This window comes from Danio rerio, chromosome 15, assembly GCF_049306965.1.
Source record: "Danio rerio strain Tuebingen ecotype United States chromosome 15, GRCz12tu, whole genome shotgun sequence".
In the NCBI taxonomy this organism is placed as follows: Eukaryota; Metazoa; Chordata; class Actinopteri; order Cypriniformes; family Danionidae; genus Danio; species Danio rerio.
In genome coordinates, this window is record NC_133190.1 from 33190608 (window position 1) to 33216805 (window position 26198).

At 35.7% G+C, this 26198-nt stretch overlaps 1 protein-coding gene across 51 annotated transcripts in view; it reads right to left on the bottom strand.

The window, feature by feature from the left end:
- The window catches only part of msi2b (musashi RNA-binding protein 2b), a 413474-nt gene that overhangs the window by 170805 nt on the left and 216471 nt on the right, over window positions 1–26198 (bottom strand). For all 51 annotated transcript variants that reach the window (XM_073922868.1, XM_073922871.1, XM_073922856.1 and 48 more), the window contains 1 exon segment: window positions 14396–14444. In XM_073922868.1, coding sequence (XP_073778969.1) covers window positions 14396–14444 — 49 coding nt within the window.

The window sequence follows — 26198 nt, forward strand, 5'->3', positions numbered from 1 at the left end:
AAATGACAATGAGGGGCATCGTTAGCTGGCAACAACAGTAATGAAGCTCTCTGGAAATGCCACGCCAGCAATATTACACGCCAGGAAAACTGAAGAGCTTCCACTTTCATTTATCTCATGCCTTTAAAAGCTCTTTTATTCTGTCAGGTCTGGGAATGTCACTCGACATATACGTTCATAAAAGCAAGCAACTGTCCACATGCTCCTCATGCTCTTACTATTGAACTTGCACTTGTCTATGAGTAATTGGATAATCTTAAATACACAATAGTTGATTCATTTATTTTTCTTCGGCTTAGTACCTTATTTTTTAGGGGTCACCACAGTGGAATGAACCACCAACTATTCCAGCGTATGTTTTATGCAGGAGATGTCCTTCCATTTGAACTTGAGCACTGGGAAACACCCATACACATTCTCATACACTATGGCCAATTTTTTGCACCTACAGTGCAAATGTTTGGACTGTGGGGGAAAGCAGAAACCCACGCAAAGACAGGGAGAACAGACAAACACAGAAATGCCAACTGGCCGGAACTCAAACCAGCAACCATCTTGATGTGAGGCGACAGTGGTAACCACTGAGTCACATACTATACCTTGTGTGATTTTAATTCAAACAAAACATGCTATTTAAGACACAAAACACCATAAATCCATCCATCTATCATATATATATATATATATATATATATATATATATATATATATATATATATATATATATATATATATATATAAATGACAAAAAGCTTATAAGTATATACAAACACACACTTTTAAACGTATATGTATATGAGTCAACCTTACCATGAAAAAAAATCAGTTTTCTGAAGTTTTTTATGTAAGCAAGTATTTTAAAGTACTGTAAAAATACTCAAAAAATGTCTGTCAATGTTTTCAAACTATTGTATTTGATTTAACAAAGTCACATACGTGGCAATTTCACATCTGTCACATCCATAATGGACAGGTGTCAAATCCAAAACAAGGCTTTTTCCTCAAAAATGCTAAATAAATTTCAATCAATACAACAAATTAATTTTTTTCTATAGAGAACTAACTCTTATCTTTCTGATTAGCATTGTTTCTGTTGGTTTGAGCAGTTTAATTCACAGAACATTTACCAAGTATGTTGTATACTGTAAACTCACAAACATTTTAGATCACATCCATAACGCATGTTTATATTCCTCAATTAAAAAATAAAAACATTTTTACAGATTGATATTTTTCTGATCCCATAACTTAGTGGTTAGTAGTTTTGGAAAATGTAAACAGATTTTTCAGTATAATGTTAACGTGTCGTATACATTCCCTGAGAATTTATATTTTGAGATTTTAAAGCAAATGTCACATCTATAACGCTGGAATTGCTCATATGTTACTTTATATTATAACTAGACTGAACTGATACTGAAACTAATCAAGGTACAAAAACAATAATGAATAATTATAAAAAAAATAAATAAAAAAAAGATTGAATTCCCAAACTACTTTTTCAATTAAACCAGTCAAAAAGCTTTTTCAAATTTAGTTATTTTTTATTATCGATAGAACTAGTCAAGTTGCAATAGTTCTATAATATTTTAACAAAGTCATTTATTAAGAAAATGTAAAAAAGGTTAAAATGACTGTGATTTCAATAGTTCCAATATTACTCTTTTTATTAAATGAATGTGCCGTTAAATTATAAAATGCAATATACACAATACAAAAATAGATTGAAAAATAAAACCTTCCTCACTCTCCACATACACAAAAACACTACAAATAGAAGAAAAAAACTACTAAAATAAATCAAAGAGTAAAATACATACATACATATATATATACATACACACATATAAAATATATTTTATGTGTATATATATATATATATATATATATATATATATATATATATATCTATATATATAATATTTTATATAAATTTTCCCTCATTCATTCATTTTCCTTCAGCTTAGCCTATTTCAGAGGTTGCCACAGGAGGTATGAACTGCCAACTATTCCAGCAAGGGTTGCACCATATTGGAAAAATCTAACATAACAATATTTTTTTTTTATACGATATGAATACAATTTCACTAGATGCACTCAAAAAATGACGTTTGGTGTTTGTTCAAACTACTGATCTAAATTGAGCTGAAATAACACAATTCTGGAGATTTTTTTTAGACAACTTAATATGTTCAACCCACTTAAATTTGTAAAATAAAATAAGTTAACTTAGTTCCTTCATGTTTCTCAACTCAAATCTCAAAACATTTTTGTACAGTGTCAAATGAATAACTGTTTGGAAAGAATTTATCATTTTAGATTGATTGGACTGATTCTGTAGGAAAGTGCATAAAACATAATAAACAATCTACAATCATAGATACATTTAATAGAGGAAAAGATACAAATGAAATTAACAGAGTTTTATTGTTTTCAGAGGAGGTCGAAATCCTAATTTAGCTTATTCAATTCACCTATATCGCATGTCTTTGGACTGTAGGGGAAACCGGACCACCTGAAGAAAACCCGCACGAACACAGGGAGAACATGCAAACTCCACACAGAAATAGCAACTGGCCCAGCTGGGGCTTATACCGGTGACCTTGTTGCTGTGATCCACCGTGCTGCCTTAAATGAATAAATATCAATATAAATATATATATTTTTTTATTCTTAAGATTTTTTTTCTGTCGAGCTCCCCAAGCAGTGAAAATGACCCAAATGCACATGCCTATGATTCAGTGGGATTTCTGGAACACATCAGAAGCATCTCCACAGCCAGCCCTGATGAATGTTCGGCGCTGAGATTATCAGAGCAGAATTGTGCTAAGGTGTGTAAAATCAGTCTCAGGCAGCCTCGCGCAGCACACACTTTGTTTCTCATTTTGTGAAGCGCAGATGTAGCATATTCACTCGAGACTTGTTCGGCGAGAGAAGAAAAGGCAGAAAGAGAGACAGACAGGCAGAAAGAGAACAGATAAAAGATGAGGAGACTGAAATATGCCCTGATGGAGTGCGAGTGTGTATATGGGGCAAAAGGCTTTCCAGACAGCACAAAAAAAGAAGGGGGGGCCAGGCTTTATTGGCCATTTCTACCAGCAGACAGCTCGATCTCCACTGCAATCATTCTCACTCTCTCTATCTCTCTCTCTCTCTGAATGCAAGACCTTGGCTGTTGTCCTCTCATTCTGGCACGGCTAACGCCCTTTTCACTGAAGGAGGAGAGCAGAGGGGGGGATAAATAGAGAGCGTCTTTTAGCTGCCGCGTGTTCGTCACCTCTGAGATGAAGGACAGTGTTGAATAGTCTTGCAGGGGGTGTGAAGACAGACAGACTGCGGAGGATTAGAGACTGTCTGTCTGTCTCTATCTGTGTGTGTGTGTGTGTGTGTGTTGCAGATGATGACAGTAATACATCAGCGTGTGAGATTGTCTGCTGCTGCAATGGAGGGAACTGGGAAGGAATGTCATTGTCTTTTATTTTGTGTTTAACACACTGTCCTTTCCTTCAACGTCATCCTCTGCCCGTGATGCAGTTCTTTTTAGTGGTGTCGAAACAGAAAGGGTTGTCATTTATTGCTGGAGAGGTGGCAAAATCTATATTTTATTTCGCCGGTTGGTCTAAAACTGTAGTGTTCCACATGAGCACTTTTGGTTTAATAGTTTATCTTTTATGCCCAGTAATAGTAATAGTAGAAGTAATAATGAATAAATAAATAAATAAATAAATAAATAAATAAATAAATAAATGTAATAATACTATTACTACTAATTATTCATTCATTCATTTTCTTGCCTTTATTAATCAGGGGTCGCCTGACGACTTATCCAGCAAGTTTTTACGCTGCGGATGCCCTTCCTGCCGCAACCCATCTCTGGGAAACATACACACACTCACACACACACACACTACGGACAATTTAGCCTACCCAATTCACCTGTACCACATGTCTTTAGACTGTGGGGGAAACCGGAGCATCCGGAGGAAACCCACGCAAACATGCAAACTCCACACAGAAATGCCAACTGAGCCGAGGAAAAAAAAAAAAAAAAACAGCGACCCATCGACCTTCTTGCTGTGAGGCGAACATGCTACCCACTGCGCCACTCACTAATAATTATAATATTGAATAATAATAATAAATAATAATAAATAAAAATAGCAATAATAAAAAAATTATACATTAATTAATTATTTGATGATAATAATAATAATAATAATAATAATAATAATAATAATAATAATAGAAAAGATTCATCATTTAAAAAGAAAAGATTTGGCACTTCTGAATAAACAATTTTTTATTCTTAATTTTAAAAATGTTACTGAACGTTTTTTATTTGTTAATTGTAGTTGTCATGGCGACGCAGTGGCGCAGTGGGTAGCACGTTCGCCTCACAGCAAGAAGGTCGCTGGTTCGATCCCTAGCTCAGTTGGCGTTTGTGTGGAGTTTGCATGTTCTCCCTGCGTTCGCGTGGGTTTCCTCCAGGTACTCCGGTTTCCCCCACAGTCCAAAGACATGCGGTAGAGGTGAATTGGGTAGGCTAAATTGTCCGTAGTGTATGAGTATGTGTGTGTATGTGTGGATGTTTCCCAGAGATGGGTTGCGGCTGGAAGGGCATCCGCTGCTGGATAAGTTGGCGGTTAATTCCGCTGTGGCGACCCCAGATTAATAAAGGGACTAAGCCGACAAGAAAATGAATAAATGAATGAATGTTGTTGTCATTAAATGTCAAATAAAATGTTGCTACAATAAAATATAATCTTATTATTATTACAAATATGAATATCTTTATTATTTGTATAATTATTATCATTATTGATATTTTTGTTGTTTTAATAAATTAATTGTTATTAAATTAAAGTATTTAATATAGGATCTTAAATATATATAAATCACTGTGGCGCAGAGGGGAGCACGATCACCTCAAAGCAAGAAGGTCACTGGTTCGCATTTCTGTGTGGAGTTTGCATGTTCTTCCCGTGTTGGCGTGGGTGTCCTATGGGTGCTCCAGTTTCCCCCACAGTCTAAAGACATGTGCTATAGGTAAATTGAATAAGCTAAATTGGCCATAGGGTATGTGTGTGAAAAAGTATATGGATGTTTCCCAATGATGGGTTGCTGCTGGAAGGGCATCTGCTGCGAAAAACCTATGCTGGATGAGTTGGCAGTTCATTCAGCCTCCAGATTAATACTAACTTGGACTAAGCCAAAAAGAAAATGAATGAATAAATGAATGATTGAATATATAAGCTAAAATTAAACTTATATATTTAAGATCCAATATTTTAATTTATAATTCAACCGTTATATTTTTAAGTTTACAAACTTGTTACCAAATAAGTAAACAAATAAAAATTCCCATCAAATTATTATTAAAATGATCATTCACTCCATATGTAGTGAAACCATTCATATGACTATCAATATAAATTTATATAATAATAATTTTTATTATCAAATATTTATATTATAATTATTATTGGTATTGTTGTTGTTATTATGGATAAAGTGTTATTAAATTGAATAAAAACAGGTTCTTAAATATAAAAACAATCCATATTTACCAGTTATTACTTTTAATTTTGCTATTTAAACAATAAAAACATATTTAAAAAAACAATACTTCGCATTTTTAAAATTACATTTATTATAAAAAACTATTTAGTTAAACGTTTACAAACTTTAAAAAGCTACCAAATATGAAAGTAAACAAATAAAAACTCCCCTTAGATTACTACTGAAATGATCACCCAATACATATTTATTATCTAATTCATCTATAATTTACATAAATGTATAATAATTAACTTGTATTAATTATTAATTTTAACTAATAATATTTTACTATTATTTGCTAATTAAAAAAAAAATGTCTAAAATACAAAACACTTTTTTATTTCTGGCAGAGCCAAATTACAGTCCATCAGTCACTGAAACTCTTATATAACAGTTCCAACTACAGAACCCCATGATGACTCAATGTGTCTGAAGCAGGGACAGCCACTGCATTTATCTCTCGTTATTGTCTCCTTTCAGCAAGAGGTTTCTTTCAGGAGAAAAAACAAAACATTCATTTCAACATTAATCTTCAAAAACTATTTTAAATGTCTCTGTCTGCCTTCCTATTATCGTCCAGTTGACCACTTCACTACGGCAGAAACGGCAGCCACGTAAAGTAATTGCTGTGAGGCTATTAAAACCGCTGACCCCCACGGCACCTCGTTTAACAGAAGATACCATTGGAGAGGGGGGAGAAAAAAAATAAAATTGACGAGACGGACACGGATAAACAAAAAGACAATCGCACATATTCCAACCCTGCAAGTAAACAAAAGCGAAACACATCTGCGAGCGGCTATTGTTGCGGAGCTATTGTGGGCCGTCTCTTTGAATATCGTCTAATGGAAATGGCTGGTCGGCGAATGCCATTGTTTGGCACTTGGTGTTTACCAGCAGCATGTTTTAATGGCAGCTAGTCTCATTTCCGACCTCGCTGCTCTTTGCCACCTCCGCCAGGGTTTGAGAATAATAGCATTTCTTACCCACTAGGGGTTGAAGCTTGTGCTAAACAGATGCTCTCCACCTTCACTTCCACTCGTCTGCTCTCTCCAACACGGTATGGCCTCTCCAGAGAGTCCGGAGCTCCTCCAAAACCCTTTCTGCCCCATTCGTTCCCTTAGATACGGACACTGTGCCCCTATGGGAGTATTTACAAGATTGAGTATGAGCGCCTAGACGGGGGCATGGCGGACGAGAGAAAGCGAGAAACAGAAGAAAGTGTGGATCAAAGTTCAGCAAGTGTATTTGCGAGATGCTCTGATCTCCATTTACAAAAGAAAACGCACGTCTTTTTACAGATCAGAGGCTAAGTTGACATTTAGAAACACTCTGTTTGGGTGACTCGGATGATTTGTGATCACCTGCAGACTGTTTTTTTGTGACTCGAGGTTGTGAAGTAGATTTACACACACAAAAAAAAGCTTATGCGCTAATCGTCCCAAAAGGAAGAAGGATCACTGTGACTTTTCAGGCTGTTCTGAGGATGTTACAGTCAGTGATCTTGCAATTGGGAGTGTTGAGATGCTCATGAGGATGCAAGGAGGGAGAGAGAGAAATAGAAAGAGAGAGAGTTGTGATAGAACCAAGGGTAGAAACAGAAGACAATTTTCTCTTTCACTGTGACCACTATTGCCGCATTCCAGAAAATGTACCTAAATTGTAAGTCATTTTCAATCAAACTCAAGCTGTCAGCCAATGGACAACCCCAAAGCAAAAGCATTTCTTATATCGATGTAGATTTTTGAAAATAATTATTTTATTTATTTGTATTTATTTTATTATTATTTTATTTGTTTAATTATTATTTGTCTTAAATACTTAGAGACTTTGAATTTGAAACTCTTTCAACATACACTATTTGTCAAAACATTACAAAAAAATCTCCACAAAATATATTCATTTTTTAGCTAATTGAAAAACTAAATTTCCATACTTCGTATCATTAATAAAGCATATCTAATGAGAGAGAGAGAGAGAAATGAGAGAGTCCTATTCATAGAAAGAGGTAGAAACATTTCCTAATTTACTGTGTTCACTATCACCACATTAGAGTTTTATATTTCCGAAAAGTCCAGAAAATGTATCCAAATTGTATGCTATTATCAAATTCTGAAGAATTATGACACATTTTAGCTCAAAACTCCACAATGATCCCAACAGCAGCCAAATATGTGTCAGTCTGCAACAAACTCAAACTGTCAGCCACTGAACAAACCTAAAGCAAGAGCATTTCTTATACTGATGTAGAAAAAAATTTATTTATTTTATTATTATTGTTATTTTTATTTATTATTAATTGTCTTAAATACTTAGAGACTTTTAATTTGAAACCCTTTCAGGATGCACCATTTGTCAAATCAATACAAAAAATAAAAATCACAAAAAAATTATACAAAAAAGATCAATAAACAAAGCTATTAACATTTTTTTTTACCAATTCAAAACAAAATGTTTACACTCAGTTTCATTATTAAAGAATGTCTAATGAGAGAGAGTTCTGTTCACAGAAAGAGGTAGACACATTTACTACTTTACTGTGATCATTATCACCACATTAGAGTTAAATATTTCCAATATTACAGAAAATTTATCCAAATTGTATGCCATTATCAAACTTAAAAAAATGATGATTTATTTTAGGTGAAAACGCTACAATGATCCCAACAGCAGCTAAATATTTGTCAGTCTGTCACAAACTCAAACTGTCAAGAGCATTTCTTATACTGGGGTGCGTTTCTGAAAATCATCGTTAGCCAACTAAGGTCGCAAGCTGTGTTGTTAAAAACATAGTGGATTGATTTGGCATTTCCAAAATCCGTCGTTCCATCGAACATTCACAAACTGTGTTGCAAACTTCTATGCTTGCAGCTACACCTCTGTAGCTGTAGTCAGAAACATAGTTCCTGGCTGTGTGCTATTCCCAGTTATCCCCCGCTATGCCCTATTTACATAGAACATTACAACATTTAAACTTGGAATGATTTTTTTCAAGCATTAAAGTCATCACTCTTAGGTGTAATTTGCTTTCAAAGTATTTTTACAGTTCAGTTTTAGTGATCTTAATTTAAGTTACATTTGCGCTCCCTTCACAGTGCACTTTGAAACCATGTAATTTTGACCACAGCCGTGGGTTATGACAAATTATTGTTCGTGACCTATTATTTAAAAGTGGATGTCATGTTAAGTCTCCAAAGCTTGTGGGAACAAAAAACAAAGCATACGTTAATGTTTTTACGTTATTTATTTAGTATTTATAGAAGGTTTTCAGTATCTGTACTGTATATGACATGGACCTGTTAATTAGAACATTTCTGCAGTGGTTTGCATGTGTCAAATTGTAGACTTAAGAAAAATAAAAATAAAGAATATTCTACTTAATAATAATAATAAAAATAAATCATTAATATTATTATAATTATTATTAAAGCATGATTTTTTTCATTTCCTAATAAATAATAAATATAAAATTTCATAATAAATAGCCTCATTATTTCTTTCTTTATTTATTTGATTTATAAATTATATAAAAATTTGTCAGCTTTTATAATTGGTTTTATGACTATTTAGAATAGACTATGGAATATTCTCCAAAATATTTGTAAAAGAAACAAGCTCTATATGTGCCGTTTACATATATTTCAATAAATATGAAAAAGCCAGTTCATGTTTTTACCAAAATTAATATTGGATTTTTTTAAATGCGTGTGCGTGTGAAACAATACAATTTGCACAAAGAAATGATGGGGTTTTTCTCTAAAGAAGTTGTTACCACCCTGTTTGGAGCATCATTATGGGTGTTTTACGTTATAGCTAACGTGGTTCAAATGACGGATCTGCGACAGAGAAACTACGGGTTTTGGGAAACACTCGTCAAGACATCGTTTTTTTCCGAAACGATGCATATGCATCGTACTGTGATAGTTCAGCCGCGAGTTACATTGTTGTTTGGGAAACGCACCCCTGATGTATACATTTTTTTATAATCATTATCACCATTATCTTTATACTTTTATTTTTATATTATTGTTATTTGTCTTTATTATTATTTATGTCTTAAATACTTGAATTTAAAACCCTTTAATATCTACTGTTTGTCAAATCAGAAAAATTTAAGGCCAAAAATTTGTAAACCATAATATAAATAATAATAATAAAATATAAATAATTTTTAACCAAGTTAAAACAATTTCAACACTCAGTATCATTATTAAATTCAAATATCTCAATTCATTTTGTTTATAATATGCAAATAGAGAGAGAGAGAGAGAGACATTTATATTATTATAAATGAATCATTGTAATTATACTGATTATTATCACTTATTATTACTGTTTAATCCATAAATGTTGATTGTGAAATGTAGTTTTTATTCAGATTTTTTTATTGTTATTTATTTATTTATTATTACTACTACTATTTACTGTGTCTATGTATGTATATATATATATATATATATATATATATATATATATATATATATATATATATATATATATATATATATATATAAAGTCATAAAAATAATGAAAAATTTATTTATAATACATTAAATAAATCAATAAAAAAATTATACTACATATAAACTAAATGCAAACAAATTTTAACCAATTGAAAACAAAATGTCCACCTCAGTAAAATTGAAGCATCTCTAATGCACCACTTCATTTTGACAAAAGCTACATTATGAAATTGTTTATAATATGCAAATTCAATAGAGAGAGAGAATCTGAACAACATTGCACATCAACACGCCTTTCGAAAACAGATACGCACATGCTCACCTTTAAAATATGACCGATATGGATTAAAAGGCAAATCTCAGGTTGAAAGATTAAAACCGTCCACTTCATTTCCACAAGCTGCCCGTCTGTGAGCTCTGAAAGCCACTTATGCAGCATAAAAGACACAGCGCTGCTCCTCGGCCTCTTCATTCAGCCCACACAAAGGCCACTCAAGGCTAAGAATCTCTCTTGTGGCTTTCAGGCCGCTACAGAGGATGCTATACCTGTGAACACTGTAGCATAAAGCTGCTAGCGGCTTCTCTGTGTCTGCTTCCTCCTCTGGTCTGCTCAGCTCTCTTTTTCTCTCTCAGTTAATGCTGTGGCCACCTTTATAATGTCCTCATGAGAGGCCTCGCTGCTAAAGTCATACACAGAGACCAGGATCAGAGCAGGATAAAGCCTCACCCCTCACAACTCTCTTTCCTCCTTTCTCTTGTGTCTTCCCTTCTTCTTCTATTTATTCTTCACTTCTTAATTTAAGATTTATTTCTCCTTCATTGCCCCACTTTTTGTCTATTTCAATTCTCCTCTTTTCTTTATTTCTCCATCATGTTGCCCATTTCTCTACTCATGCACCCCATTTCTCCATTTCCCCTTCCGGACTCCTATTTCTTAGCTTATTTCTGCTTCAGTCTTCCCATTTCTCTTCTTATTTCTCATTCAAGCTCACCATTTCTCCATATTACCCCTTTACGATTACCATTTCTCTTCTCTCCTCCCCTTATTTCTCATTTATGCTCCCTATTTCCCATGCCACTTTTCCTTATTACTCTTTCAGGCTTCCCATTTCTTCTCTTATTTTTCATTCACGGTCGCCATTTTTTACCTTATGTCTCCTTCACAATTCTCATTTCTCGTCTCCCCTTCCCTTATTTCTCATTCACACTCCCTATTTCTCTCTTCTCACATTTTCTTATTTCTCCTTCATTTCTCATCTCCTCTCCTTCAAGCTCCCAATTTCTCTTCTCCCCTTAATTCTACTCCAGGCTTCCCATTTCTTCCCTTATTTCTCATTCAATCTCCCCATTTCACCACTTTGCTCTCCTTGAAGATTCCCATTTCTCTTCTCTCCTTCCATTATTTCTCTGTTACACTCTATATTTCTCTCCTCCACGCTCCCCATGTCTCATCGCAATTTTCCTTATTTCTCGTTCAGGCTTCCCATTTCTCCGCTTATTTCTCCTTCAGGCTTCCCATTTCTTCCCTTATTTCTCATTCAATCTGCCCATTACTTATTTCTTCTTCATGATTTCCATTTCTCTTCTCTCCTTCCCTTATTTCTCTTTCCCACTCCCTACTGCTCTCATCTCACTTTTCCTCATTTTCCCCTTCAATTCTCTTCTCTCCTTTCCTCTAAAGCTCCCAATTTCTCTTCTACCCTTTTTTTCAAATTCAGGCTTCCCATTTCCTCACTTATTTCTCCTTCATGCGTCCTATTTCTTCCATATTTCTCATTCAAACTCCCCATTTCTCTGCTTATTTTTAAGGCACTATTTCCATTTATATTCTATCCTTCCATCATTTCTTTTTCACACTCCCCTTTTCTCTCATCTCACTTTTGTTTATTTCTCTTTCATTTCTCTTCTTTACTCTCCTTTTCTCTCATCCAAGCTCCAAACTTGTTTCTCCTTCACGATTCCCCTCCCCCTTATTTCTCCTTCACACTCCATATTTCTCTTCTAATTTTCCTCATTTCTCCTTTATATCTCTTCTCTCCTGCATGCTACTGTCTCGCTCATCCCTTTATTTCTCCTTCAAGCTCCCTATTTCCTCTTTCACGCTGTCTATTTTACTCCTTTCTGTTCCTTATTTCTTCATCATTTTTCTTCACTCCTCCAAGCTCCAATTTCTTTAATACCCTTATTTCTCCTTCAGGTTTTCCAATTTCTCCATTTATTTCCCTCTCAAGCTCCACATTTTTAAGCTCCATGATTCTGTCTCCTTATTTCTCCTTCACACTCCAGAATTTCTCCCCTTATTTCTCCTTCACACTCTACATTTCCACCTTATTTCTCCTTCAAGCTCCGTGTTTTTCCACCTATTTCTCCAAGTTAACCATATTTCTCCTTTAAGCTTCCCATTGGGCTACTTATTTCTCCATCATGCTTCCCATTTCTCCCCATATTTCTCATTAAAACTCACAATTTATTCACTAATTTCTTCTTTGATACCCATTTTCTCTTTCATGCTCCACATTTCTCCCATTATTTCTCCAAGCTCCCCATTACTCCTTCTCACTCCTTATTTCTATCATCTCTTTTGCTAATTTCGCCTTTATTTTTCTTCTCTCCTCCAAGCTCCTAATTTCTTTCCTCCACTTAAAGGAAATTTAAGCTCAATTCTCCCTCCTCTTCTTCACACTCCACATTTCTCCCCTTATTTCTCCTTCATGCTCCACATTTTTCTACTTATTTCTTCTTTATGTTCCCCATATTTCTCCTTCAAGCTACCTACTTCTCCACTTGTTTATCCATCATGACTCCTATTTCTCTCCTTATTTCTCCTTCACGCTCCCTTCTGGTCCAGCTGGGCCACAATCCAACAACCTTTTTGCTGTAAGGCAACCAACCATACAAGCCATTTAGTCACTGTGCTAATTTCCAATTTCTCTCCTCTCCTTATTTCTACTTTACTCATGCTTCCAACTACTTTGCATATTTCTCATTCAAACTCACAATTTCTCCACTAATTTCTCCTTTGATTCCTAATTTCTCCTACACGCTCCCCATTTCTCCCCTTACTTCTCCAAGCTGCCCATTTCTTCTTCCCACTCCTTATTTCTCTCCTCTCTTTTGATAACTTCTCCTTTATTTTTTCCTCTCTCCACCAAGCTCCCGATTTCTCTCCTCTACTCATTTCTCATTCAAGCTCCACGATTCTCTCTCCTTAATTCTCCCTCACACTCCACATTTTCCCCTTTATGTCTCCTTCAAGCTCCATGTTTTTCTACTTATTTGTCCTTCAAGTTCCCCATATTTCTCCTTCAAGCTATTTACCTCTCCACTTATTTATTCATTATGACATCTATTTCTCTCCTTATTTCTCCTTCACACTCCCTCCTGGTCCAGCTGGGCCTCGAAACAACAACCTTTTTGCTGTAAGGCAACCAAACTTTATTCAAGCTCTCAATTTCTCCCCATATTTTTCCTTCAAGCTTCCAATGTCTCCACTTATATCTCCTTCACATTCCCCATTTCTCTTTTTTTTCTCCTTACTTATCTTACATGATTTTTTGTCTTCTCTTCTTTCCTTTTCTCTTTATTGATCACCATTTCACTTCTCACCTCCCCATATTTCTCCTTCATATGCCCATTTCTCTCACCATTTACTTTCTTTTCAACCCATTTCTCATTCCCTCTCATTTCTCCATTCCTCTCATTTTGCTTCATCTTATTTTCTCTACTACAGGATTTCTCATTTTCCCCAGCTTTTTCTTACACTATTTTTCCTCTTCTCATTTCTATAATCTGGTCATTTTTTTGTCTAGCGTCTCACATCCACACACATCACTTGATTACTTAACTACACTTACTGTAAAACATCACGCCAAATCCCTGGAATGCTTTAAAGTAGTTATACTTTTTTTCTGGAGAAAAAAAAGAACACAAACACACTGTCCCAGTAGCAGAAATATTGCACAGGTGAGCAATAACCTCAAGTCCAGTATATCATAACTCTAAAGGTATTGTACATTTCTCACAAGCCTGCAGGCGTGAGCGAACATGACCAAGGAACATTCCACCCTGCGCATCCAATGGTAAATGTCGGACTAATCAAATCGACTCGATGGATTGGCTACAGTGGAAATCGCTGCTCTTTTATTGGACCGTATTAGCCTTGACCTTCAGGGCTCAAATGAAACGTCCTTGAAGATCTAATGCCATAATGTAATACCCAGCACAGGGGCTCCTGTACTCATACAGAACACTCACGCTTCAATGTCTACTGAGAGCAACTGTGAACTGCACGACTAACGGCCCAGCATACCTGAAGGACACTTATAATAACATTACACACATGCAAACGCACACAAAACAAAACAAGCTCTTACCTCTATGTCTATTTGTAGTTTTATCAAACATAAGCATTGCATCTTCTACCTGCAAAAACAACAGAGAGGAAACACATTAGTAAGGTCAAAAGTACCAGAGCATATTCGAAAAACATACATTAATAAAAGACAAAGGCATATGTAAGGTATAGCACCACAGTCATCGTCACCACATTCTCTTTAATATACATTTATGTATATCCAGCTACATGTATATCTTACCATGCAGATTTTTTATGGTGATAGAATATATTTAATTGTTTTAAACAAAAAATAAATAAATAAATAAATCATATTGAAAGTTTAAAAACACACAATGTATACTGCTATTTTGTTGCTACATCATCAAATCCTTTTATTGAACATGTATTAGATCCACCTAACATTTTAAAGGCCAAGATAATTACTTTTTTTCACAGATAAACACTGGATTATGCAACATACAAATCTAAAATTGATCAAAAATAGCAATGACATATACATTTTCTGTAAATTTCAAGTGATATCAAAAACTAAAATAATCATTTAATCTGGTTTGTTACGTCTCCCTGATTGGTTGGTTAGTTTTAGAGTGGTTTTGGGAACTCATTTGCCTGGTCAAACAGTAAAAATACATAAATAAATAAACAAATGAATAAATGAATAAATAAATAAATAAATAAATAAATAAATAAATAAATAAAATAAAGAGTGCATATCAACTGATGTGTAGCCACATAAATGTGCATCAAAATTCAAGAAATTTCTGTGGATTTTGAGGAAATTGAATGCAGATATTTCTCATATTGTGACATCTTCTGCACCTCTACTTTACTCTCTAATAATGACATATACATTTTCTGTTATTTACACTAATATTAAAAGCTAAAATAATTTTTTAATCTGTTTTGTTACATCTCCCTGATTGGTTGGTTAGTTTTAGAGTGGTTTTGGGAACTCATTTGGCTGGTCAAACAGTGAAAACAAACAAACAAACAAACAAATAAATAAATAAATAAATAAATAAATCAAGTGTGGATATCAACTACTGACTACATAAATGAGCATCAAAAATCTGGATATTTCCGTGGAATTTGAGGCATTTGACCGCATATATTTTTGGTATTGTGACATCTTATGCACCTCTACTTTAACAGATAACCACTAGAGTTTAAAAGCATTTACACACAAACACAGATCTGAAAGCAGCTCATGGCCATGTTCTGTGAGGAATGATATCCCTCCACAGACCCAAGGGTACCATCCTGTCTGACCCTGACAGAAGCCTGCTCATCCTTGAGGAAAACCTTGTCTGCAAGGACAGACTTCAGAATGCATCCAGCCATAGACCCACACAGAGAGAGACCGAGAGAGAGAGGGAGAGATGATAATGATGATGATGATTATTTTTATTATTAGTAGTAGTAGTAGTATTATACTACTGTTTACATTTAAGATACTATACTACTATTTACTGTCTTTACTATGTTTTTTTTTTGTTTATTTGTTTTTTAAATACATGCATGTTCTTTTTAATTTAAACTTTATAAGTGCCTTGGCAATACATTTGTAAAATTCATCATTTAATTGAATTAAATTGAGAGATTGTTATTTTTTTATTATAATTTGTCGTTTTGTTCGTTGTGTGTGTGTGCGCAGGTATGTGTGGTTAACAGGGACACAAAGTTGTATAATGACATAGGTATGACTTAGGCTCAATCCCAATTCTATTTTTGTAAAAAATAGAAAATAAACAATACTAATTTGTGGATCTCCTTACTTCCGGCTGCAGCTATCCTGCCATTGTGGCTGGTGTATTCTGGGATTTTTTTTGCCTAAAAAATCTCAGTTCGAAGGGATATCTAACCGTTCCCCTTAGCCCTACACCTTTAAGTTAAAAAGAATTGGGACACCCCTACCCCTTCACGAGAACGCGCAAAACGAGGGGTAAGGAGAAGGGCTCAGGGGTAGAATTGGGATTGGGCCTAAGTTGTACTCTTTTAAGGTGGTTTACAGGGTCAGGGTCCTTCTAATTCAAAATGCCTAAAAAATCCTTATTTACTGTATAAAATACATTACGTATGTGGAGTGTCCCTGTATACCATATATGAAGTATCTGTATGTGTATGGATGGTTGGTGGGGTATATGGGTGTTGTTAGGCTGTGGGTCAGTGTGTGTATGGAATAAGGATGGTTGGATGGATGTGTATGTGTGTGTGGGTGGGTGGGTGGATGTGTGTAAATGGAGGTGTGTGTGGATTAATCATGTCATCATAATCATATATTTTTATTTGTTATGTGTGAAATTATTTATCACATTTCTAATTGTTTTAATAATAAATACAATATAATTGTCACTCTATTATTTATTCATTGTCTATGTAATGTGCAATGCTTTTGCAATACTTGACAAGACATGTCAAAAAAGCTCATTATAATTTCATAGAGAGACCGAGAGGGAGAGAGAGCATTTGATTAAAGATTAACTTCACTTAATTCAATAAAAGTCCATAAAGGAAGAAATACTATTTAAAAGTAAGGAAAGTGAAGCTTATTGTCAATGACGGATCATAGCACAGTATACCATGAGTGCACCAAATGTTCTTCAGATACAAATACAGCAGAAACTTCTTTAATGAAAGTCAAAATTAATTAGCCCTCCCTATTGCATTAAAACAGATACAATATTTAAATCGGGATTTCATTCAAACATATCCTTTCTGCTCACATAAATTGCCATTTTACTCTTGCCAACAATAAAATAGCGTAACTGACACACTGTCATCTCTGAGTATTTGGTGCCTAAAATAAATGTTTCCATTGTAAACTTCATTAAACAAGATTTTATACAGGCCACATCTGAACCTGTTGGCTTCTCTCCTTATCCCACAAACATAAACACTGCCCTATTAATGTAAAAAGTGCATGCTACTTCTGGAAAACATACACTTGGCTGCTACCTGAGATCAGCCCTAAAGTACAGGTGGTTGGAAAAACACCTTTCCCGCACAAAAGGAGCCATCAGTCATTCGGCCCCATAGAGAACAATAGAGCTGCGAGCTTTAGAGTTCCTCATCACCCTCAATCACTTCCAATAAAGATCACACTGACTGGTGCTCTTGTAGAGGCTGAGGGAAATCTGTTATCCTCTGCTATCACTCAATGCATATTTATGTTCTTCCAACACAGCGTCCAACGTTTCGGAAATGACCACTGGAAACATGAGATTATCTTAAGGTAAGTCAATTTTTCTTAAGAGCAGAACTATACGATGGTTGGCTGATTAATTACAAATTGGAGTTTGTAATTGATTTTAATTAGATAATACAGTTTTTGATGACATTCTGATCACTTTTACATTGCTGTTGACAATGCTAATTAACCGGTAATTTGAAGTCTTGTGAGACATATTTTAGGTAAAATAGTGACTAACAAAAATGTTTCAGAAGGCTTAAATCACCTAAAAGAACTTAAGCAAGCCTTCCAGGTTTCCAGGAAATATTTTTGGCCAGACCTCCAAAAGCAATAATTAATAACAATGAAATTCACTGAATAAAAAAATGTATTTTATAAAAACAGATAATCAGTCTTTAATACTTGCATAATTATCTAATATCTGGTCTTAATACTTATTAACAATTATAATAACAAGTACTACATGGATTGTTATATTTAATAAATAATGATCTTAATAGCTGCCAGGTGTTTTGGTGGGGGGTTGGGGATTAAGTAAGGGGAAATCAATTAATTATGAACATTTTACCAGCCATTGTGTAAAAAATAAGCAAATCATACAACTCATTATAAACTAGTGTATTCTGACAACGACCACTTTAAACTGTAATATAACTTAATAATGATTGAATTACAAGTACAGTAGAATTATCAGCTGATAAAGATAAAATGCAAATTAAACAATTTTGCCAATGTTTTATTCATAGTTCGATGTCTCTTTTTTTTATTATCAACCATAAGATTAAAAACCATAATTTAGAAATCCATTATTTTGAATTAGTTTCTAATAATTTTAAGTATTTATAAATAAGTAATGTAGGTTTTCCAACAAAGTTGGTCAGTAAATCCTGATTAAGTTAATTGTGATCTAACCCTTTGTAATTCGATTCAACATTATTTTAATTTCTGTGCACTGTTCAAATTGACTACCCTTTTGTTATTTTAGGGGTAAAAACATCCACTGGATTAAACTGTTGTAAAAATGCATCAAATATTTATTATTTTTTACCTTTTATCCCAATCTTGGACATGTGAACAATAAGAACCAACATTGCTAAGATTTTAATTTTTTTCTCTCCAATTTTACTGTTGGTGGCAGTTTTTGCCCCATTGACTTCCATTATAACCAAATTGGATGGTGCATAAATACACAGTCTTTGTTTTTATTTACTCCATGTAGTTCTAAGAGCCGGGATGCATGTTTTCATTTTCTTAGACAGATCAAGCTAAGTTAAAGGTCACTTTCTCTCACACACACTCACACTCACACTCACACTCACACTCACACTCACACTCACACTCACACACACACTCACACTCACACTCACACACACACACACACACACACACACACACACACACACACACACACACACACACACACACACACACACACACACACACACACACACACACACACACACACACACACACACTGTTATACTCAGGGCCGGAGTGGGACTCCTTTTCAGCCCTGGAGTTTCAAGCCTCAGACCGGCCCACCTCAGTTCACGACTGACTATGTTAAAATAAGGTCATTTCCAATTCAGTTTCTGATGAAACTATCACGTCTTTTTTTGAGAAAACAGCTGCTTTAGAACTTCAAATGTCCAACAACCCTAACAGTATTATATGTCTTAACAATAAAAATGAAAACATTACATTACTTTAAAGAGGATCGAACCCGGGCCCGCAGAGTCTTAACCTAACGTGCTAACCGCTGGACCACAACAGCTACGTGGAGTAAGGAGACACAACTAAGTTTTATCATCATTAAAATAGACAAAAAAAGAAGAGTTGCGACAAAATAATGAATAAAAAGGCTGTGGTCAAGTAAATAAATAAATTTAAAAAGTGTGACTGCTGAGAGCAACAGATTTTGGAGCTAGGGACACCGGCCCTCGCGGCCAAAAAACGGACCGGCCCACCGGGAATTCTCCCGGTCCTCCCGATTAGCCAATCCGGGCCTGGTTATACTCCATATAAAATCCAGAAACTTTTTCTTTCTTTAGGCACAGGCCTATCTAAAGGGTTAATGGTGCCTACTGATACGAATGTTGTGACTGTGGATGTTCTCATCCCGAACATAACAAAAGGGTAGTAAGTTTGCCTAGAGTGTATAGTTGAGTTTGTTTTTTAAGTCAAATTATTTTTTAAATATAAATATTGACTCTTTAATTTGAACTTTTATTTACTATTTTTTCAATTGTTATTATTATAATTTAATTTATTTATTTATTTATTTATTTTGCTTTTATCGTAAACTTGCTCATTTATTATTATATTGTTTAACAATTTATTTTAATTCTTGTATTTTATTTTTAACTTATTATTATTTCTTTTAGAGGATATGATTGTTTATAATTCATACATTTTAATTTATTTTATTTCAAGGGGATAGTGGGAAAATAAAAAAAATAAGACACTCTGTATTTTTTCCTTTGTTGTATTGTATACTATGATGTATTGTCTTGTTAAACTCAAAAAAAAAAAGTATTTTTCTAAAATATGTGTCAAAAAAAGATGTCACCAAAAATTATTCTGCTAGCTGAAACACATAAAAAGTAATGGCCAAATTAAGGCTAAAACCACCATAGAGTGGATGAAAACATCCCCAACAAAACATAAGTTTTAAGAATGGATTTTTAGATTGTTCAGGTTAATTACATTTTATTAAACTTAGTAATTATTATTATCAGCAGGAGCAGCAGTAGTAGTATTGTGGTGGTAGCAAGAGCAAATGAATCCATATAGTTTTAATAAATTGTATAAATTTATACATTTTTAGTTTAGTTTAACTGTAAACTATCAATTTGCCAAACAGCAGACTCATACTGATCTGCCTGAACTCAGTCCCTCAAAGCATCCCTTAAATATATACCACAGTAAACAAGCAGTTTATTCTGACAAAAGGTCTTTGGCTGCGAAATTGGTGGTTTCTTGGTAATACTTAGCATCTATCATGAAGCATGTAGTTAATACATGATGGCATCTAATGAAAATGCTGACGCGAATGCAAATGGATTTTTCTGAGAAACTGCTTCCGTTACGAGTGAGATCCTAAGTGTGTAATACTGTAATGCAGGAATATAAACCATCACGTCTGCCTTTCACAATAACAGTGATGTATGTCGGCCTTGTAATTATGTTGTCCCTTCTTGTGGACGCTAGTTTATAGGCCTGTAGCTGGATCATCTAGTTCTGTCCAGAAAAAGGAGAGACTCTTGACTGCAGCAGCACTAAGGCATGATAGGAGGAGACAGGCTGAGACTCAGGCTCATATGTAACTGTCTCTCCTCATAACCAGCATGAGGCGTCTCTCTCGCACCCCCTGCATCTTTCCCTTACAGTCAAAACCAATGTCACTGTCTATACGTAGCACATAGCAGCCTTAATGAAAAGTTTATATTAAATATTTGTATGATTTGTAATCAATTATATATGTGAGTGCATGTATCTACACACAAGGGCAGCACAATATATTGTTTTAGCATCGATATTGCAATGTGTAATGTGGATCTGTAATGTGAAGTCAGGATTATAGTCGACCAAGTACAATTGTGGATTCATATCAGTTTAACCATAAAAACATGAACGATCATTAGTTGTGTGTGTGTGTGTGTGTGTGTGTGTTTGTGTGTGTGTTTTAAGGCCTGTGACTGTGTAAGCCTTTTAAAGCATTTGGGCACAAGGACTTATTGCATTTTGTAGCTTTAACAAAAAGTATTTAATTTAACCATATATATAATGAGGACTATACAACTTTATTGTATGATTAAAATGTTTTATTTCTGTACCTGAATACTGTTTGACTCGATTTATACCAAGGCTCTACTGTATTTGCTGGTCCATTATTTTTTGTGCAGATGCACTCCTCAGCAAAATCTTCCCATTCAATATAAATGTATTCATGTGTTTTTCCAATATCGTGCAGCCCTAGTAGACACACACCATAGATATATATACACTAAATATCACATATGAACCCTGAGCATGCGTCAATAGCGCAGCCACATTTGTACAGTGCTCCCAGGACAAATGTCAATCAACCGCACTAGTCAAGACTAAAGCCAATCTGAAGATGCTGGACTTTTAGAGATGTGTACGGGTAACAAGTAAATGAAAAAAAAGCATTAAGGCAGAAAAATCGTAGATTATATTTCGTTCTTTACGTTTTGTATGTAACAGACTTTTGTGCTCAACAAGGAGGCTAACGTTATTGATGATAATACAGTCACTTACAGCACTGACCATAAGGCAAAGTACCACCAACTTTCACTAAATTCTAAGCTTATGCTAGTTTTGTTGAACAAATTAAGCAAACAATGAAAAAGAAATGTGATTACAAGATGCTGCGGTGCCAGAAACTTGTATAATTGTCGGAAGAGTAAACGAGTCATTATGGAGTCATGACGGAGATACATCCACAAACAAATTGCTCCCTCCGTTAGAATGAGAAGTCAAAGCACTAAAGGGGATGTGTTTCAGGACAGGGCTTAGATCATATTTAACAGGGAGGGTGTATAATACATTTCCATGCATACAAACACATGCTCTTTGTCAGCAATTCCATGCGGTCACTTATCCATCGACGTGAAAAGGTTATGAAAAATTATAATTTTCGTAATTAAAAAAAAATGCGTATATTGTCAACTGGCAAAACTTCTGATCATAGAAATATGTATTTATGTCTAAATATCTCTGGCTCTGGATGGCCACAGTCCTTCACTGCACCTTGGTCCCGCATTTATTTCAAAGGAGCACAATTCTGTACTAAAATGGTGGCTCTATTGACGCATTCCTTTCCATAGGCAACAACAGGGTAGGCGACATCTATTTAAAGATCTATGCACACACACTATATTATAATATAAAATAAATATGAATAACAAAAATAAACACTGCAATCATACAAACCTTTCATATCAAATGTTTCTTAATACTTGATTCTCAAAAGCTCTTCAGTTATGCTGGATGACCTAATGCACAACTTCACACTTCCAGTCCAGCTGCCTTCAAACCACCCTGACCCATTCAGCCTTTCAATAGGGGGACTTGTATTCAAGAATAGATTCCCCCTGCCAGTGGCCATCAGATTGTAGGATAAGAAGCTCTCGAGGGCACACACACACATATACAGACATGGCACAAAGGTGAGCGTGGTCCCACACCCGGTCTGTGCCTAATCTTAGGTCCGCTCTCTTCTGTGAAAGAAAAGCCTGAGGGATAATAGCTGTCTCTTCAGTATGTAAGGGGGCCGGGCGGCCCCCACAGATAACAGCCCCGCTTTTATATTCACTGAGAGAGATGAGGTAAAAGGGCCGACTGGATTCATGGAAAAGAACAGAAAGCTCTTCTTAGAGTTCTTCCTATCTAGTAACGCAGCAGGGGAGAGGAAGGGGCATTTCGAGTCCTCTTAGAGGGGTGGCGGAAGGTTCCGGAGAGTCTGCGAGGCTAATGGCGCTTGCATATGCGATGGTGCCTCATTGGAAATGGCCCTGACCTTTACTTGTTAGCTCTTGCGCCTGTGCCCGAGACTCTGAGGGGCCACAGGGTGGCGGTACCCCAGGCTCGTAGCGCACCAATCGATCCGAATCCAGTGGTCTTACAGCGCTCTGATGTGGTTAGGAATTAATTAGCCAACGGCAGCGCCTGGAAGAACGTGGCGGCACACGGTGCAGGATGGCAAATTGCACAAACTCTCCCCAGGCACAGAGGGACGCTGCCATTAAAACCCCCCATGGCACACCATAGGTGGTCCCGCTACTTTGCCATTAAACACCATTACTGATAATTGACTGAACAAGTGGCCTTTTTACTGGCCGTCCTTAGCTTGGTCAGTGGCTAATTCGCACTGTGCACCCAGCACAATGAGTAAATGCCACGGTAATGCCTGTTTTATGACAGGCATGGAAGGGGCAGGTCCTGTCTGAGTGTCGATAAAACTGCGTTTAAATGCAGTTTGTGAAAGCCAACTGTAGCTTGGCTTGAGATTTATGCTTCTTATTAGCAGGGGCTGTACATTCAGCCTTCTGAGACACAGCCCTTTATGGGCTTTTATAGCAGGACCGTTATGAAGAAAAGCACACGGGCGTTGTGACCTCATATTGCTAGAGAACATGACATACAGTTGAGTTAACCAGGGGCCAAACACCAAGCGACCTCAAAACAACAGGAAAAAACAACATGTTTACAGCTGAAGAGTCATTTCTGCACCATTAACATCACCAGAGAAGATGATTGTTTTCAAATACACTCAGCCTAATTGCCATGGCTCGAAATCTGTGTTGGGGGATCTTCGGAAGAACCAATTTACAAATAAGCAAATAAATAAACAGAAAGAGCAAAACAAAAATTGGAAATAACAATCCACCAACCTTTTGTGGGGACGATCTATTTTACAGCCAGTTTTTTTTTTTTAAATGCAGTAAATACCAAAAGAAAAAAGCAATTATAAAAAAGAATGAAACCACAAATTTTCAAAAGGCCAACCAAACTTTCTTGAAGCTAAACGGCTAGCTCATTCTCAGTCACGATCTGTATGTTCCTGTAAGGCAGCTGTGCACAGCAGCTTGACAACGTTTTCATTTAAGTAAGAAATATAATTGGAAAGTCTGTGAGGCCATTTTTTTATTAACTGTGGAAGGTATCAGCGGGAGGACAGGGGGGAATACAAGCCAGCGGAAGCGTAGTCAGACAGGGGGAGATTGTGTTTACATGTAGGCGAGGGATGGAGAGAAGGCAATCCAACACTTGGTTAAATTCACTCAGCCGCCAGGGAGTGGAATCTACCACCTGCCATATCACCGTTCACTAAATCTCAGACAGTCAGAAAAACAGACTCCACCTCTCTCCTCGTGTCAAACAAACAAGCGTGTGTTTGCCTGTCACACCATGGCAGAAACCTCCAAAACACATGCTGCAATTTTTTTTTTTAATCAGACACGCTGAATTATTTACCTGGGGACTAAAACATCAGTGGGATTTCTGACTCACAGCATTTACAGAGAGAATGGGCAAAATGAACTGACAAGTGCGGCCTCTAACTGAAATATTGTAAAAATAAAAATAATAGTAATCATTTGTACAATATTTATTTAACTTGCAGTACAAAACAGTTAAACATTTTTCAGATTTTAATCAGTCGAATTACTTTATTTACATTAATTATTGCTCAAAAACCTAAACTTGCATCCACATGCAAAAACAACATAAAACCGGGTGAAATGACACACAAACACACACACACACAAACACGTTTGTTTTTGTGAAAAGTGGGGACATTACATAGGTTTCCATTCATTTTATACTGTCCAAACCGTATATTATATTGCCCTCACCCCAGCCCACCCCTAAAACCCAACCATCACAGGAGACTGTGTGCAGCTTTACTCTCTGATTAAACTCATCCTGTGGTATTTATAAGCATTTTGAGAAATGAGGACGTCACCAATGTCCTCATATTTCACCTCTTTTTTGTAATACCTGTGTCTTACCCATGTCATTATACAAATTTGTGTCCTGATATGTCACAAACACACACACACACACACACACACACACACACACACACACACACACACACACACACACACACACACACACTTTTTTTATAGGAGGAAGCAACTCAATACAGACATCATGTCCTAACAAACAGGGTTTCCTTAACATTTTGAGATTCAGCAACAAACACAAACAGCCAGCTATAATATATTGATGAAATTTCAAGCCAAAAACAGCCCAAGTAAACATGCCTGTGCAGATGCAGAACACACGGGTGGATCAATGGCACGGTTAGCTACATGAGAGAGGAGTCTGAATGCATCCCAACACCTTATCATACACACGTGCATGTGCGTTTACGTGCATGTGATCTAGCAAACAACCTCTGCGATCAAAAATAAACAGCGGCGAACGAGGAAATGGATATTCAAAGGCAGGTCTCATTTAGCACCACGGCTAGGTGGAAGGGGAAACGTTTATTTGCATAACGGAATTGGAAGTGACTGTCAGTGTCGGCTGCAGAATCTACTTCCTCATCTACTGCAGACACCCTCCAGCTCACCGCTCCCGACCTTTTTATTTTTTTTCCTTCGCATTTGTTCTTGCGCTTTTCTTTAGCAGGAAAATAAAATCAATGAGTAAAGAACAGGGCTCTCTTTTTCCGCTCAAGGACGATGGATTGAGTTTCGACGACTCAAATTTTGAGAAGTCGCTTTCTTTTTTTTCTTTTTCTTTTTGCAATTTTGCAGTGATCTGGTGTGGACTGCGATCGCTCGTGGCTGTGTGTTGAGCACATACTTCATTCACTTTTAGCACTGGTGATTAAATGCACTGCTCTGGGCCACATTCATGTTAGAGTTGGGTATTGTTTGGGGTTATTTCGATATCAGTGTTTAATCGATACTTTCAAAATTGTCCGGGTGCCAAAATGGTGCCAGACATGATACTTTTGAGCCACAAAATTATGATGGATCACAAAAGATATATTTTTTAATATGACAAAAATATATATTTTAATTGAACAACATAATTTTAAGTTTAAAGTATAGATCTATTCATGTTACATATATTTAAATTGCTTTAATAT